The following is a 12,673-nucleotide window of genomic DNA, read 5'->3' on the forward strand; positions in this document are numbered from 1 at the left end:
TCGGGGTATCATTTTGTCCTTTGTCTCTATTGCCAGCTGTCTCTCGTAATAGTCAGAGCTGAATATGAGACCCACTACTTGCCCTATCTTCTCTTTGCTTTTTTTCGGCTTTCTGCACGCCCCCACAGCGGCTGAGTAGGTCGATCCTGAATTACTCCGGCGCGCGTGCTTGTCCACCGATGCCATCGACCACGTCGGTGACGTCTCAATGCTCAATCCCAAGAAGCGTCTTCGCCGTACCTAATAATGTCTTTCTAATCGCCTGTCTTAAAGTTACCGCAAACGGTCCTCCTCCATCCAACAGTGCGTCTTTCCTGTCACGAATCCGGCACCTGTCATCTGTAACCCGCAACTGCTCCTCACTATGTACTCAAAGTCCTGGATCCTCAATGCCCTTCCGGCGCCCTTGGTGCCCTACTGCGAGCTCACCCGTGTGGGCTACCTCCCCATCGGCGTGCTAGTCTCGTATCTCCCCGTCCTGGTCGCCATCTTGCACGTCGCAGCCGTCGCCCGCCTCCCACACGACAATATCCTTGACGCCTGTCTCCAATGGCTGCCCCTCTGCTACGTCTACAGCGCCTACGGTTGCGTTGTTGACGATATCGCAGACCAAGACCTCGACAGAAAGGTCGAGCGCTGCCAGCACCGACCTCTGGTCCGCGGCGCTGTCTCAACCACTTCTGCCTGTCTTTTCGCAGCGTCGTTGGCGTCTCTCGCCGTCTTTCTCACAAAGACCTTCTTTCCTGACCAGCCGGCCGTACATATTCCCGTTGCGTTGGCAGGATCCATTATCTACCCGTTCCTCAAGCGTTTCACGAACTTCGCCCTGCTCTACCTCGCCTTCTTATACGTGGCCACCGGCCTGAACGCCTCTCGCACAATTGGCTATGATATCTTGTCTGCCCCAGACCATCTGCTTACGTCCAACCTCCTCCTCACGGCAGCCGTCTTCATCGCCAACGTCTCGGTGGAGACGATCTACATGCACGCAGACTTGGAAGACGACATTAAATCAGGCATTGGAAGTCTCGCGGTGAAGATCCAAGGCTACTCCAAGCCAGTCCTGTTCCTCGCGGCAGTGGCATATGGAGCCCTTGTGTTGGCCAGCGGTCTCGCAGCCGAGTTCGGCAAGTGGTATTTCACTGGCGCGATCACGTCTGCCCTGACGCTGTTCACACTTGTGGCGAGAGTCGATCTGAAGAACGGGAAGATGTGTGAACAGTTCTTTTTCATGGGGAATGCGGTGCTCATGAGCTTCCTTGCGGCCGGTTTGTATGGGGAATGCATTGCCTGATTCTCCATATCTTTGGCAGAGTAGCTGGGAAATTTTGGACCTGCTTTGACGTCAAACCCTCATATTTTGAATAGGAAAGAATAATGGGCAAATTGGACCTCTGTCCTGGGATGGACGTGGTTGAAACATTGGCGTTGGATATGCTGTCAGCCACTTGGGCGCATTCTATCTCTCCTAGGTAGAACTTGATAGAACCGAGAGCTTGGGCTAGCATTGAATCATTTCTTTTAAGCAGACTAGAATCGCCTGTTGTCTATCTCGCTTATTGTCACAATCGTACTCTATCCCGTTGCTCTGTGCGCTTCATACCAGCAATACCCACAATTGTGTTATTATTCTTTTTTTGTTCCTTTTTCGATATTGTATGAAACACGGCTTCTTTGCCTCTGGAGCCCTAAGTACGCTCCAATCAGGCACTCGAAAGCTTAGAGCCGGTTTGCAGAGAAGATACTCTGGAAGCACCTACTAGCTGTCAATTGCCCGCACGAGGCGCATAAAGCATAACCGGCTGCTCAATGCCAACATGAGACTGTATCTCGAAGACTCGCATCTGCAGCAACTCTTTTCAAGCCGAAGTAGGCCCGTCGGTCCAACCAGAGCGCATCGGAGACCGGCCTAATGACATTAGCCAATACCACTCCCTCGGGCATGTCGATCGCCCGTGGCATAAGCAAGCGGTGCCTCTTACTGGAAGAGTCAGTGCCGGGTACTATCGGCAGGCCGGTCTACTGGCCAGTGGACCCTGACTGGTCAGTAAGTACCCGGCTATCGTGAAAAGGGAAGTGAAGAAACTCCGGCGACTAGAAAGCCACGGCTGTTCGCCGAGTGCCACCTGCACCATGACTGACATGAAGGACACCCTGTGAAGACTTCACCTCGAGCTCTGCCAGCTGAAGGCCTATATCAGTACTCCCTGTTTTTCTAGGTCCATCCTGTCCTCGTCCTTACGATCTTACGCACTCACTAACCGTCGCAATGGGCTCACTCTGGTCCTCCCCATCACCATTACCATCTCATCAAGAGAAAGAGACAGAGCCCTTTTCGCACCTTCATAAAGAGATAGATACCGGCTCTACACTGAGGAAAGACTCCAACCTCTCGAACGGCATCTCAGAGGCCGCGAGTACCAGCACTGACTCCAGCACAAACACAAACGAAAACCATGCCTCTACATCTCAATCTTCGCTTGAAGGCGCCCCCGACTCGGCCCCGTTTGAGATTGCCATCATCGGCGGCGGTATCATCGGCATAATCACAGCGCTGGGTCTGATCCACCGCGGCATCAACGTAACCGTCTACGAGCGCGCCCCCAAGTACACCGAGACCAGTGCGGGTTTCTCATTCAGCTCGGGCGCTCGCAAGGCAATGGAAGTAGTGTCGCCACGGGTACTGGAAGCGCTGCTCCGCGTCGCGGCACCAAACAAGCACCCGTTTATCCGGTACTTTGACGGCTTTACGCCCGGCGCAGACGAAGCGCAGTGGCAGATTCCTGCAGAACGGCCGGATTACTATGGTTGTCTGCGCGCGGCGTTTTTGGAGAGCCTGGGGGTGGAAGTGCCGGAGGGGGTCGTGAAGTTTGGGAAGGTCCTGGAGAGCTATGAGGACAATGAGGAGGGGAGGGTGCTTTTGCGGTTTAGAGATGGGAGCACGGCTGAAGTTGATGCCGGTATGTCTCCTTCCCCTCTCTACTCCATTACATATTATCAGAGGATAAACGAACCGGTTCCGCTGACATGAACGGCTGGCAATACAGTCATCGGCTGCGACGGCATCAAGTCACGCACGCGCCGCATCATGCTAGGCGACACTCACCCGGCTGCAGCCCCCGGCTACACAGAGATTGTCGCCTACCGCGCCGTCCTTCCCCTTGAAGGCGTTGTGGCGGCACTCGGCGATGACAGGGGACACAGCCATTGTCTCGCCGTCGGGCCTGACGCATACACCGTGAGCTACCCGATTGCCAACAAGCCTCTCGCCAACATGATACTTTTTCGCAAGCAGCGCGGTCCGTGGGTGAACTCTGGCAAGCTGCTCGAGACGTGCCACCGCTCGACCGCGCAAGACGCCGTCAAAGACTGGAAGCCTGAGATCCAGCGCCTGGTCGACCTCCTACCAGAGAATCCCAACAAATGGGCCATCTTCGATATGTCAGACAACCCAGTGCCGAGCTATGTGTCAGCCTCGGGGCGCGTATGTATTGCAGGCGACGCCGCGCATGCGAGCACCCCGTTCCTTGCGTCTGGGGCGGCGATGGGGGTGGAAGATGCGGCGGTACTAGCTACGGTTCTAACTACTGCGCTCAAAGAGCAATCATCTAACAAGACTACTGTCGTCAAGAGGAGGGCGATTACAGCCGCGTTCCAGGCCTACAGCGGGATCCGCATGCAGCGCTCGCAGCGGGTAGTGAAGGATTCCCGCACGGTGGGCGAGGTCTGTATGTGGCAGGACCCAGAGACGGCGCGGGACCCGGACAAGTCTTTCCAGGCGATCTGGCAGAGGTATACGCAGATCTGGGAGTTCGACGTGGAGGAGATGGTGGAGAGAGCGAGGAGTGAGTGTGTGCGGTTGCTTGGTTAGCCCTAATTGCTCTTTACACAATGCATAATCTACAACCTCGTCACGCGATGACATCGAGGCCCAGTAACTTGGGCTTGGAGATAAGGACCATATTTTAACTAAATCCGGGCGCCTAGCGCCGATCTAACAAATAGAGAGTTAGAGCTAAAGCTGAGCTGGAGCTGTGCAGACCGGAATGTTCTCCGGCTCCCGTTGGCTGTCGACACGTCAGAGACCAGATAACCCGCCGCCTGGTATTCCTCAGTCGTGCATTCTCGTCTCTTATCCTGCTCTGTCGGCTCCGAATGTGTCTCTGTCTGGTGACGCTGTTGACTGGCTCCGGAGATGGCCAATCAGCCCGGAGTCCGGAGTATCTCGCTCGCTGGCCCGGGAGCGACCAGGCCGTGGCAGTGGCACATTATAGACTGCTAGCGCCACAGCGATCCTGATGGGCTAGAGGATCTGCAATTCCGCTTGTGCTGGCTTGTGCTGGCTGGCCGATCGTGGCCGACGCAAGGGGCCAGTCGAGGCGGCGCAGTACTTATATGGACCGCTCGCCCCCACGCTGGCCGGGACGCTGTCTCAGTTCACGAGCTTAATATTGTATTGTCCGTTCGACCACCTGCAACCATGGTATTTGGATCGCGTCCACCCGCGCTCACAGAGGCCAACATTGGAGACCAGTCAGGAAAGGTATCTACACCCCTCCTTCCAGCCGGCCAGCCAGCCGGCGAGCCAGTCCATATCGAGACCAAGCTAACCTCCAGCGCGAACGCTAGGTCTTCATTGTCACTGGCGCAACCTCTGGCTATGGCCTGCTGCTGTCTACATACCTCTACCAGAACAACGGTACGGTCTACCTGGCCGCGCGCAACGCCAAAAAGACCGCCGAAGTGATCGACGACCTCAAACAGCGCTTCCCAGTCTCCAGGGGCAGGCTCGACAGCATCTCGCTGAACCTGTCTGATCTGAGCACGATCAAGAAATCCGCCGAGGAGTTCCTCGCCAAGGAAACCAGACTGCACGTCCTTTGGAACAATGCAGGCGTCATGTTCCCGCCTGCTGGATCGACGACGGCACAGGGCTACGAGCTGCAGCTAGGGACGAATAACGTCGGTCCGCACCTGTTCACAAAACTCCTCTATCCCACTCTCGCGGCGACGGCCAAGGAGGCGCCCAAGGATACTGTCCGGGTCGTCTGGGTCTCATCCGACGCCGCCTCCTGGGCGCCAAAGCCCGCGATCGACTTCAACAACCTCGACTACCGCAGAAACGAGTCAGACCGGTCCAAGTACGGGCGCTCCAAGGCCGGGACCGTCATGCAAGCCGTCGAGCTGGCGCGCCGCGCCAAGAAGGACGGATCTGGCATTGTCAGCATCGCGTTAGATCCGGGCATTGCGAATACGGGACTGCAGCGGGATATGGGCCGGCTGATGTCGACAATGGTCAAACTGATCGCGAACAAGCCTGAGATCGGTGCGTATACGCAGCTGTTTGCGGGACTGAGTCCCGAGGTGACGGCCGAGGTGGCGGAGAAGGAGTGGGTCGTGCCGCCAGGGAAGATAGGATGCCCACGGCGCGATCTCTTTACAGATACCGAGACGAGTCGGAAATGGTGGGAGTGGAATGAGGAGCAGGTGAAGGCATATCTGTAGATTGTCTCTGTCTGGGTGAAGTTATGCTTTTGATACCTCTTGTTTTGCATGGTTGTAGTTTGAGTCTTAAATAATACTTATCTATTGTGCTTTAGCCAGACTTTGTATCTACGCGGCGTTTCTAATGAGAGTATCAATGTCGATTAGAGTATGAGTATCCATTAGAGTATTAGTATTAGTACGTATCTTGCTTTGAGTGTATACTCGCAGACATCCTGCAACAGTGAGGAATCGGCAATAGCACGAGCCCTCAGACACGACCTTGATCTACCACTCACCCGTCGATCAGTTAGGAAGTCTAGACTATTGAAACCGATCCAGAGCTTCTGATCCGTTTCGGAAATAGCCCAGGACCTCCGGCCCTCCAAGCTTACAGATTACTGCAATGGTGGCTGATCAGGTCCGGCCCTAATTTTGGTCTCTGGAGCGCCAGTGGAGACGACCGGAATTTAATCTCCGTTCCACCAAAAAAAATATAAAAAAAAAAAAAACATATAAAAATAAAAAGAAAATAGAATAGAATAGAATAAAAAATAGAAAAATAGAGAATAGAAAAAGCAAGCATAGACACCTGAAGAAAAATGCTCGGGTTCATAAACGCCATCGCCTCGGTTTTCCATCGGGGTATCTTAACCCCGGTATAGGGCTTTTCGTCAACACCACATGGGTGGCTGTCGGTGACGTGGAGAGTATCTCGTGTAAGTATTGAAACCTCTATCTCTTGCTTTCATAGTATGCTTCGTAGGATACAAGCGTTTTTTATTGATAGGTCTCAGAAGAAATGAGTTGTGATATACAGATATGGGTTGACAATTAAGATCGATGGACCCTTGAGCTTTGGCAGTACCGCAGAGTAGTCCCAAGTCATACTCTGGAGTGGGATCAGATATACTCGCAATTAGATTTTTACCCGTAGGTCATCCTTCAGGTTCTCGACTTCCTATTTGCTTTCAATAATACCTTCAGCGTTTGCCGGCAACCTCACCGACGGTTTCGGGCACGTACCCATCGCCACCAGGTGGTTTCCTCGTTTTATCTTCAGCTGGCCTTCAGACAAAGATACAGTAACCGGAGAGTAAATAGAGTTACATCTGGCACATCTTGGCCCTCGATCTCGAGTCCACGGAACCTGTTCTCGTTACCTAAGGTTACGTGCAGTGCTAACTGACCATGGACCACCCGCGCCCATCCGCATTCTCACTGAGCCTTTCGCAGATTCTGGTATGCCTCGCCCTGCTCTATACGGCAATCCATATCCTCCGCGTGTACCGGCGCCTCTGCCATATCCCCGGCCCCTTCTGGGCACGGATATCTAACCTCCCGCGGGTCTGGTGGGTGATCACCTCGCGTGCACACGAAATCCACCAGCGATTGCATGAGAAGTACGGCGATGTTGTGCGCTTTGGACCCAATATGGTCTCGCTGCGAGATCCGACCTGGATACCGACCGTCTACCCGACCCGGATGGGTGTGAAGAAGAGCGATTTCTACCGCACTTTGGCACCCTACACGCCCAGCGGCGCTCTACCGGCCGTCTTCTCGAGCCGGGATGAGGAGGTGCACAGAGGACTCAGGGGCCCCATTGCCTCGCTGTATTCGATGAGCAAGGTCTTGCCACTGGAGGTGTTTGTGGACCGGACGCTTGATGTCCTCGTGCGGCAGCTTGACGGGCGGTTTGCCGGGGCCGGGGAGACGTTCGATCTCGCGTCCTGGCTGCAGTTTTTCGCGTTTGACGTTATGGGGACGTTGACATTCTCAAAGCGGTATGGCTTTCTAGAGAAGGGAATGGATGTCCATGGGATGTTGGATACTATCTGGAGATTTTTGAAGGGGGCGGCGCCGGTAAGCTGGATCTATTCCTCCTCATTCACGCGGGTGCATAAACAGGAATGGGTGAGACTAACAGAATGGTGGTCTACAGTTCACGCAAATCCCGTGGGTCGATGAGATCTGGAATAAGAACGCCCTTGCCACGAAGCTGAAAGGCGCTACTGGGGTCTCTATCCTGGGTATTGTGGGCAAATTCGTGTCACAAAGACAAGAGGAGAGCAAGGCTGGCAAAATCGACGGGACTGCAGATAGGGATATGCTTTCGCTTTTCATGGAGATCCAGAAGAATAACCAGCTTCCGCCGTGGTATGTTCCCTGGTCTCCTCCAGAACTCCTTCCCACCCTGAAAACATGTCCAAACTGATGAGAAATGCACCGCAGGTACGTGACGGCCTGGACCTTTTCAAATATTACAGCAGGCTCAGACTCGGCGGCCGTCGTGATGCGCACCGTCTTTTACAACCTCCTCTCGCACCCATCAACCCTCCAGAAGCTCCGCTCTGAGCTCCTCTCTGCCGGCCCCCTGACGCAGCCCTATCCCTCCTGGAAAGACGTCTGCAATTTGCCTTATCTGGACGCATGTATTCTCGAAGCACTCCGTCTACATCCACCCTTCTGTCTCCCCTTTGAACGCATCGTCCCTGGGGGTGGGATGGTGCTGGGCGATACGTACTTCCCCGAGGGCACGGTCGTGGGCATGAGTCCGTGGGTGGTTAATCGACATAAGCCCACATTCGGGGAGGATGCCGATGTCTGGAATCCGGATAGGTGGATGGTGAGCAAGGAACTGAAGAGTAAGAGGGAGGCGGCCGTTCTGACTGTAAGTCTTTGCTTCACCTATTCCACTTCCACAATCGGCGTGAAAAGGCAATATGAGATGCTAATCAAGTGACTTGGCAGTTTGGAGCTGGTCGTCGCGTCTGTCTAGGACGGCACATTGCCATGTTGGAGTTGAAGAAGATTGTTCCTGCGCTGGTGTTGCGGTATGATGTAAGTCGTCCCTGATATGGCTGGCCCACTGGGCCAGCGGATCTTATGAGATGGTGTTAGCTAATGCTAGCCTCAGTTTGAACTCATTGATCCAGAAAGATTCAAGACCGAGAACTTCTGGTTCTTCAGGCAGCGGGGCATGGATGTTCGGGTGAAGAAGAGGGTGCAAGGAGAAGCCGGTATATAAAGGCGCAACTGGATGAGGACATGTGCTGGACTAGGTGGATAGTATCATCTGGATAGTATCATCTGCTCGCTGGCTCAGGTTGGTCTGAGGGCGCTACTCAGATATGCATAACATTCAAAATTCTTCTGATATTTTCACTGCAAATAAATCAAGATATGCTTCCATTTTCAGGACGCACTTGGAGCAAGGCGACTCAAATCTGGACAAGAGACCCCTTGAAACAGTATGTAGTCCTGCTATACGCGCATCTTTGTGTCAATACCCATGTTTTGAGAGCCCGTTGACAGGGCAATCTGATATGCTTGCCGGAAGATCTAGAGATTTCTGTATCCTGGAGTATTACTTCTTCCAGTATGGGAATCACCATCCAATCTCGAACAGAGTTAGGAACGGTAGCAAACAAAATAGTCCTGGCCATGACCACCTGTGTAGCTTTCTGTCTTACAACTTGTAGTTGCTAGTTAGAAGGCGACATGGCTTCAGATGCGGTGCTATGAAAGCGCAGAAGGCTGTACACGCTTCAGTTCAGTTAGAAAGCGACGATGAAGAATTCAGCTCGTCTATAACATTCGGCGAGAAGGAACCAGCTAGTCTCAGCTTAGGGAGTCACGCTTGGAAACCGTAAGTCGCCTCGAGAGCAACTGAGCTGTTCGATTTGGCAAGAAGGGTCTTATCACAAGAGGCAACCCTGTCAGCGTTTCTACGATACAGGATTAGTTCTACCTCTGCTGAGCACATCGAACTAAAGTTCAGGGAGAACAACGCTACACCTCAAGAGATTGAACAAGTATTATGGTTATCTCCTAATCCTCAAATTGCTAATTTTTTAGATTGGATATATGGAAGATATGCTGGCGTCTCAGACAATTCGGCTGCTGAGCGGTCGTTCTCGTCTAAGGGCGAGACTATATGGTTGTTGGGCTTAGCTGCATGGCAGCTGCTACCACCCAGCAGATGTAGGGTCAGTTATGCCGCTTGAAGTAGGCGCCTGCTAGGTATAGCTAAAGTAAAGGTCTGTAGTATCGTAGCGGCCCCTCTAACCAGACGTCGCAGGCATTGGCCTGAAGCCGAAATACCATAACATCTTGCCCATCGTATAACCGCACCAGAAATCCTTCGCCTTGAACTGAATTCGCAATATGGACGGGTACTGAGAGTCCAAAAATTTCAGCCGTAGGAATGGAAGGCCAAGTATCATGCCGTAATCCTAGGCTACTAATGCCGGCCACGCACACTCCAGCCTCTCCAGAGCAATGGACGACTGCTTGCTCTTTGGTTCAGAGATTGTCCAGAGGGCAGTGCCAGATCAATGCATGGGTGATATGCTCTGATACTCAGATGAAGCAAACAAGTTCATCATGTCTGTCAAAGATCGACTGCGTCCAATACTTGGACCCGAAGCCTAAGTCTAATGATGGTGGTCTGAACAGGTAGTTATACTGTACAGTTGTTATTCAAGAGGGTATCAACAAGTAACTGTCTCTATCGATAGCATAAATGTCATGTAGCCTCTGCGGTAGTCGAGGTCAAGGCTGGCGCTGTGTCGTCAATCATTTCGACGCTGTGAGCGATCTTTCGCGCTTGGAAGGCGACGGTCCTATGGCTGAGACGCCTGGGCAACGAATTCGCTAAGGGTTGGTCTCGGTTCTGGAGAGTCAGCCCTCCATGTCTGAGATAAGGTCGGCGATGTTGCCGCTACTGGCGTAACCCCTCTCGTTCTGTTGAGTTGATAGGTTTTGATAGTCAATTCTTGCCGAGAGAGACTGATCTTCATCTTCCTGCTTTGGCCATTACGGCTCAAGGAATGCAACTCTCCATGGTGTGGATAGTCAACGTCCCAAGATACTCGTTCTTTGGCTTCCTGGTCAGCTGTGTCGCTGCATTGCAGTGGAATTGCCGCGGCTATATCAAGCATAATGACATGAGTAAGGATTGCAGAAACCTCATCCTGGAGTCCCACGTGGTTCGGGGGCTGCACGTCGGGGTATTGTGGAAGATTGACTGAGAGCTCGTAAAATGTACCAAATGGCGGCACAGCGAGGTTCGTTCGGATTTGAATGCGGAATGAGCTCTGTGACGTGACCAGATTTCCTGAAAATGTGGACACGAAGGGGGCAAGGAACACTCCTGCCACTGCTTCAACCTTCGGAACCTGACTGCTTGGCTGTAGCGTGCCAATTGAAGAGAATTGAGTTGCCTTGAAGCCACAAGAAATGCCAGCGGATTCGAGCACCCCGCGCAGGTCGTTTATGAGCGACTCTAACCATTGGATGTGAGACTTGTGCTGTAAGTAAGCCATAATCGGCCGTAGAATGTGATATTCGGGAACCGGTCGGCGCTTTGGAACTAGTGGGGGAGGGGGCTGCGTCCTGCGACGGAGGTTCTGACGGTGGGCGTATGTAAGAAGTATACGAATGGAATGAGCTACCGCGTCGGCAAACACGTCTTGCTCAGTGGAATCAGCTGCCTCAGGGTCACGATCCTGGTCCCAGTCGACCAGATCGAGCAGGATTTCTTGCTCCTCAGACACAGGCACCTGCACCAGGTTTTGTCTAGTTTTCACCCCTTGAGTACCTAGAATTCTCGCCTCTCGCATTACCTCGTAGAAGAGCTCTTCTTCGAAAACTGTATCGCGGGCTTGCAGGATGCGGCTCTCGATTGACTCGGCGTCTTGTGGCGGTCGGCAGACTTTTGAACATCCCACGATACGATCGCCTCGTCTCACCCGGACGCGTACTCCTTGCGATTTCAGAGGAACTAAGCCTTTATCCAGGAACAAGCTCCCGTCGTCGGTCCTTCGCAGCGCAGCGAGCCCTCGGTCGCGGAAAATAGGCGTAGCTGTGGGGTCAGCACCATACCCAAACACCGGAAATTGGTCTTACCTTCTAGGAATCCATATTGTACCCCAAGTGCCTGGCTTTCTCGCGGCAACCGGCAAATCTTCCAGCCCTTCTCCTTCACTGCTAAGACCTCATTCCAGTACTTCGTCTCCGAGTTCACCTCAGTCTCGAGTCTCGAGCCGGCATTGAGAAGTTTGTTAGCGGCCGAGTTGAAATTCTGCAGCCGCCATCCTCTGGCCACCGATTTTACGTCTTTCAAGGTCGAGTCGGGTCTCGGCGGCGGATTGACGACTTCCGAGTTGAGGGAGCCAAGCGGCGCGGCCGACTTTAAGAAAGGGGACATGGACGTTTCTGCCTGGCGGGGTTGGTGCTTGGATAGTAATAGGGAAACAAAATCTAGAGCGAAAGAGGCCTCCATGTGAGCCTGTCTATAAAGCATCAGTATAGCACCTCGGCGCCGCAATTCCAGGCCAATGCACCTACAGTGCAAATTGGATGATTTCCGCTCGACGTTTGTACAGTTGGTCCAACTGCTCCGACGTCTCCAAATCCGTCGATTCCTTGTCACCCTCATCGTCTTCCTCCCAATGGTCCTTGTGTTTGTCCTCCTCGATCTTCTCCCGTAACTTGGCCTCGCTGAGCTCTCGGAAGGACCCCCATTGCGCGTTGATCTGGGCGATCTCACGGGGTAAAGAATCTGGACTGTCGCGTTTTTCGCGTATCGGGCGAAGCGAGACGGTGAAGGAGTCCGACATGATTGTAGGCGAGCCACCCTGCGAGTGGCCCGGAGTCGACTTCGAAAGTCCACTTGGTCAGGGAGCTTGGTCTTCAGTGCACGTGACCGGCTCCGTCGCTGCTTTGTTGAGCATCCAAATGAGGTATCTCTTATTCACTTTAGACTTACTCTGAGTACGGTTGGTGCAGGGTGGCTACGACCTCAATATTCTATTAACTTTTAGCCACGTAACCTGGCGATAATTTTACGGAGTAGCTATAAAGTGAATCAGGTTATTGCGCGGTGATAGGCAGTAACCCGCCGATATATATATGGACTCCGAAGGAAGTTTACCTGGCGAGCGCCACTGAATTTCGAGGCTGGGCCGAGACCACTAACATTAACGTGGCATTGTAGCAAACACGGAAGAGGATGAATATATTGCTATACTCATGCCATCTAATAGCCAATTCTGCTTGCATAAAATGGTATCTGGAATACCAGCCTACCGAGTCGTCACATGCCCTCAAAGCCCTGCCCTAGAGAGCTGGCACGTGTTCTTGTATCACGCTAACCCAACTGAGCCGGAATGGGCCCACTCGGTGA

The 12,673-nt window shown here is 53.1% G+C and overlaps 5 protein-coding genes across 5 annotated transcripts; 4 read left to right on the plus strand and 1 right to left on the minus strand.

Moving 5' to 3' along the window:
• Positions 1-364: 364 nt before the first annotated feature.
• BDW70DRAFT_155768 (4-hydroxybenzoate octaprenyltransferase) lies at positions 365-1,294 on the plus strand (the record flags this gene model as incomplete). Its single annotated transcript, XM_073740094.1, has 1 exon — positions 365-1,294. The coding sequence occupies one exon, from the start codon at positions 365-367 to the stop codon at positions 1,292-1,294; it is 930 nt and encodes a 309-aa protein (XP_073600089.1).
• Positions 1,295-2,269: 975 nt separating this feature from the next.
• Positions 2,270-3,871, plus strand: BDW70DRAFT_147001 (uncharacterized protein; the record flags this gene model as incomplete). The annotated part of the gene is made up of 2 exons (XM_073738653.1): positions 2,270-2,960; positions 3,048-3,871. The coding sequence occupies 2 exons, from the start codon at positions 2,270-2,272 to the stop codon at positions 3,869-3,871; spliced, it is 1,515 nt and encodes a 504-aa protein (XP_073600090.1).
• Positions 3,872-4,480: 609 nt separating this feature from the next.
• BDW70DRAFT_147002 (uncharacterized protein) lies at positions 4,481-5,505 on the plus strand (the record flags this gene model as incomplete). The annotated part of the gene is made up of 2 exons (XM_073738654.1): positions 4,481-4,543; positions 4,630-5,505. 2 exons carry the CDS (start codon positions 4,481-4,483, stop codon positions 5,503-5,505), a joined length of 939 nt encoding a protein of 312 aa, XP_073600091.1.
• Positions 5,506-6,675: 1,170 nt separating this feature from the next.
• On the plus strand, positions 6,676-8,512 carry BDW70DRAFT_155771 (cytochrome P450; the record flags this gene model as incomplete). Its single annotated transcript, XM_073740095.1, has 5 exons — positions 6,676-7,347; positions 7,427-7,641; positions 7,717-8,155; positions 8,236-8,325; positions 8,402-8,512. The coding sequence occupies 5 exons, from the start codon at positions 6,676-6,678 to the stop codon at positions 8,510-8,512; spliced, it is 1,527 nt and encodes a 508-aa protein (XP_073600092.1).
• Positions 8,513-10,027: 1,515 nt separating this feature from the next.
• On the minus strand, positions 10,028-12,251 carry BDW70DRAFT_61984 (mediator of RNA polymerase II transcription subunit 17). Its single transcript, XM_073744403.1, has 3 exons — positions 11,836-12,251; positions 11,395-11,780; positions 10,028-11,350 (listed from the first exon to the last, which is right to left on the minus strand). The coding sequence occupies exons 1-3, from the start codon at positions 12,105-12,107 to the stop codon at positions 10,110-10,112; spliced, it is 1,899 nt and encodes a 632-aa protein (XP_073600093.1). The 5' UTR covers positions 12,108-12,251; the 3' UTR covers positions 10,028-10,109.
• Between the last annotated feature and the right edge of the window lie 422 nt (positions 12,252-12,673).

The sequence above is a fragment of the Aspergillus foveolatus genome, assembly GCF_047715535.1.
Source record: "Aspergillus foveolatus strain CBS 279.81 unplaced genomic scaffold BDW70scaffold_3, whole genome shotgun sequence".
NCBI lineage: Eukaryota > Fungi > Ascomycota > Eurotiomycetes > Eurotiales > Aspergillaceae > Aspergillus > Aspergillus foveolatus.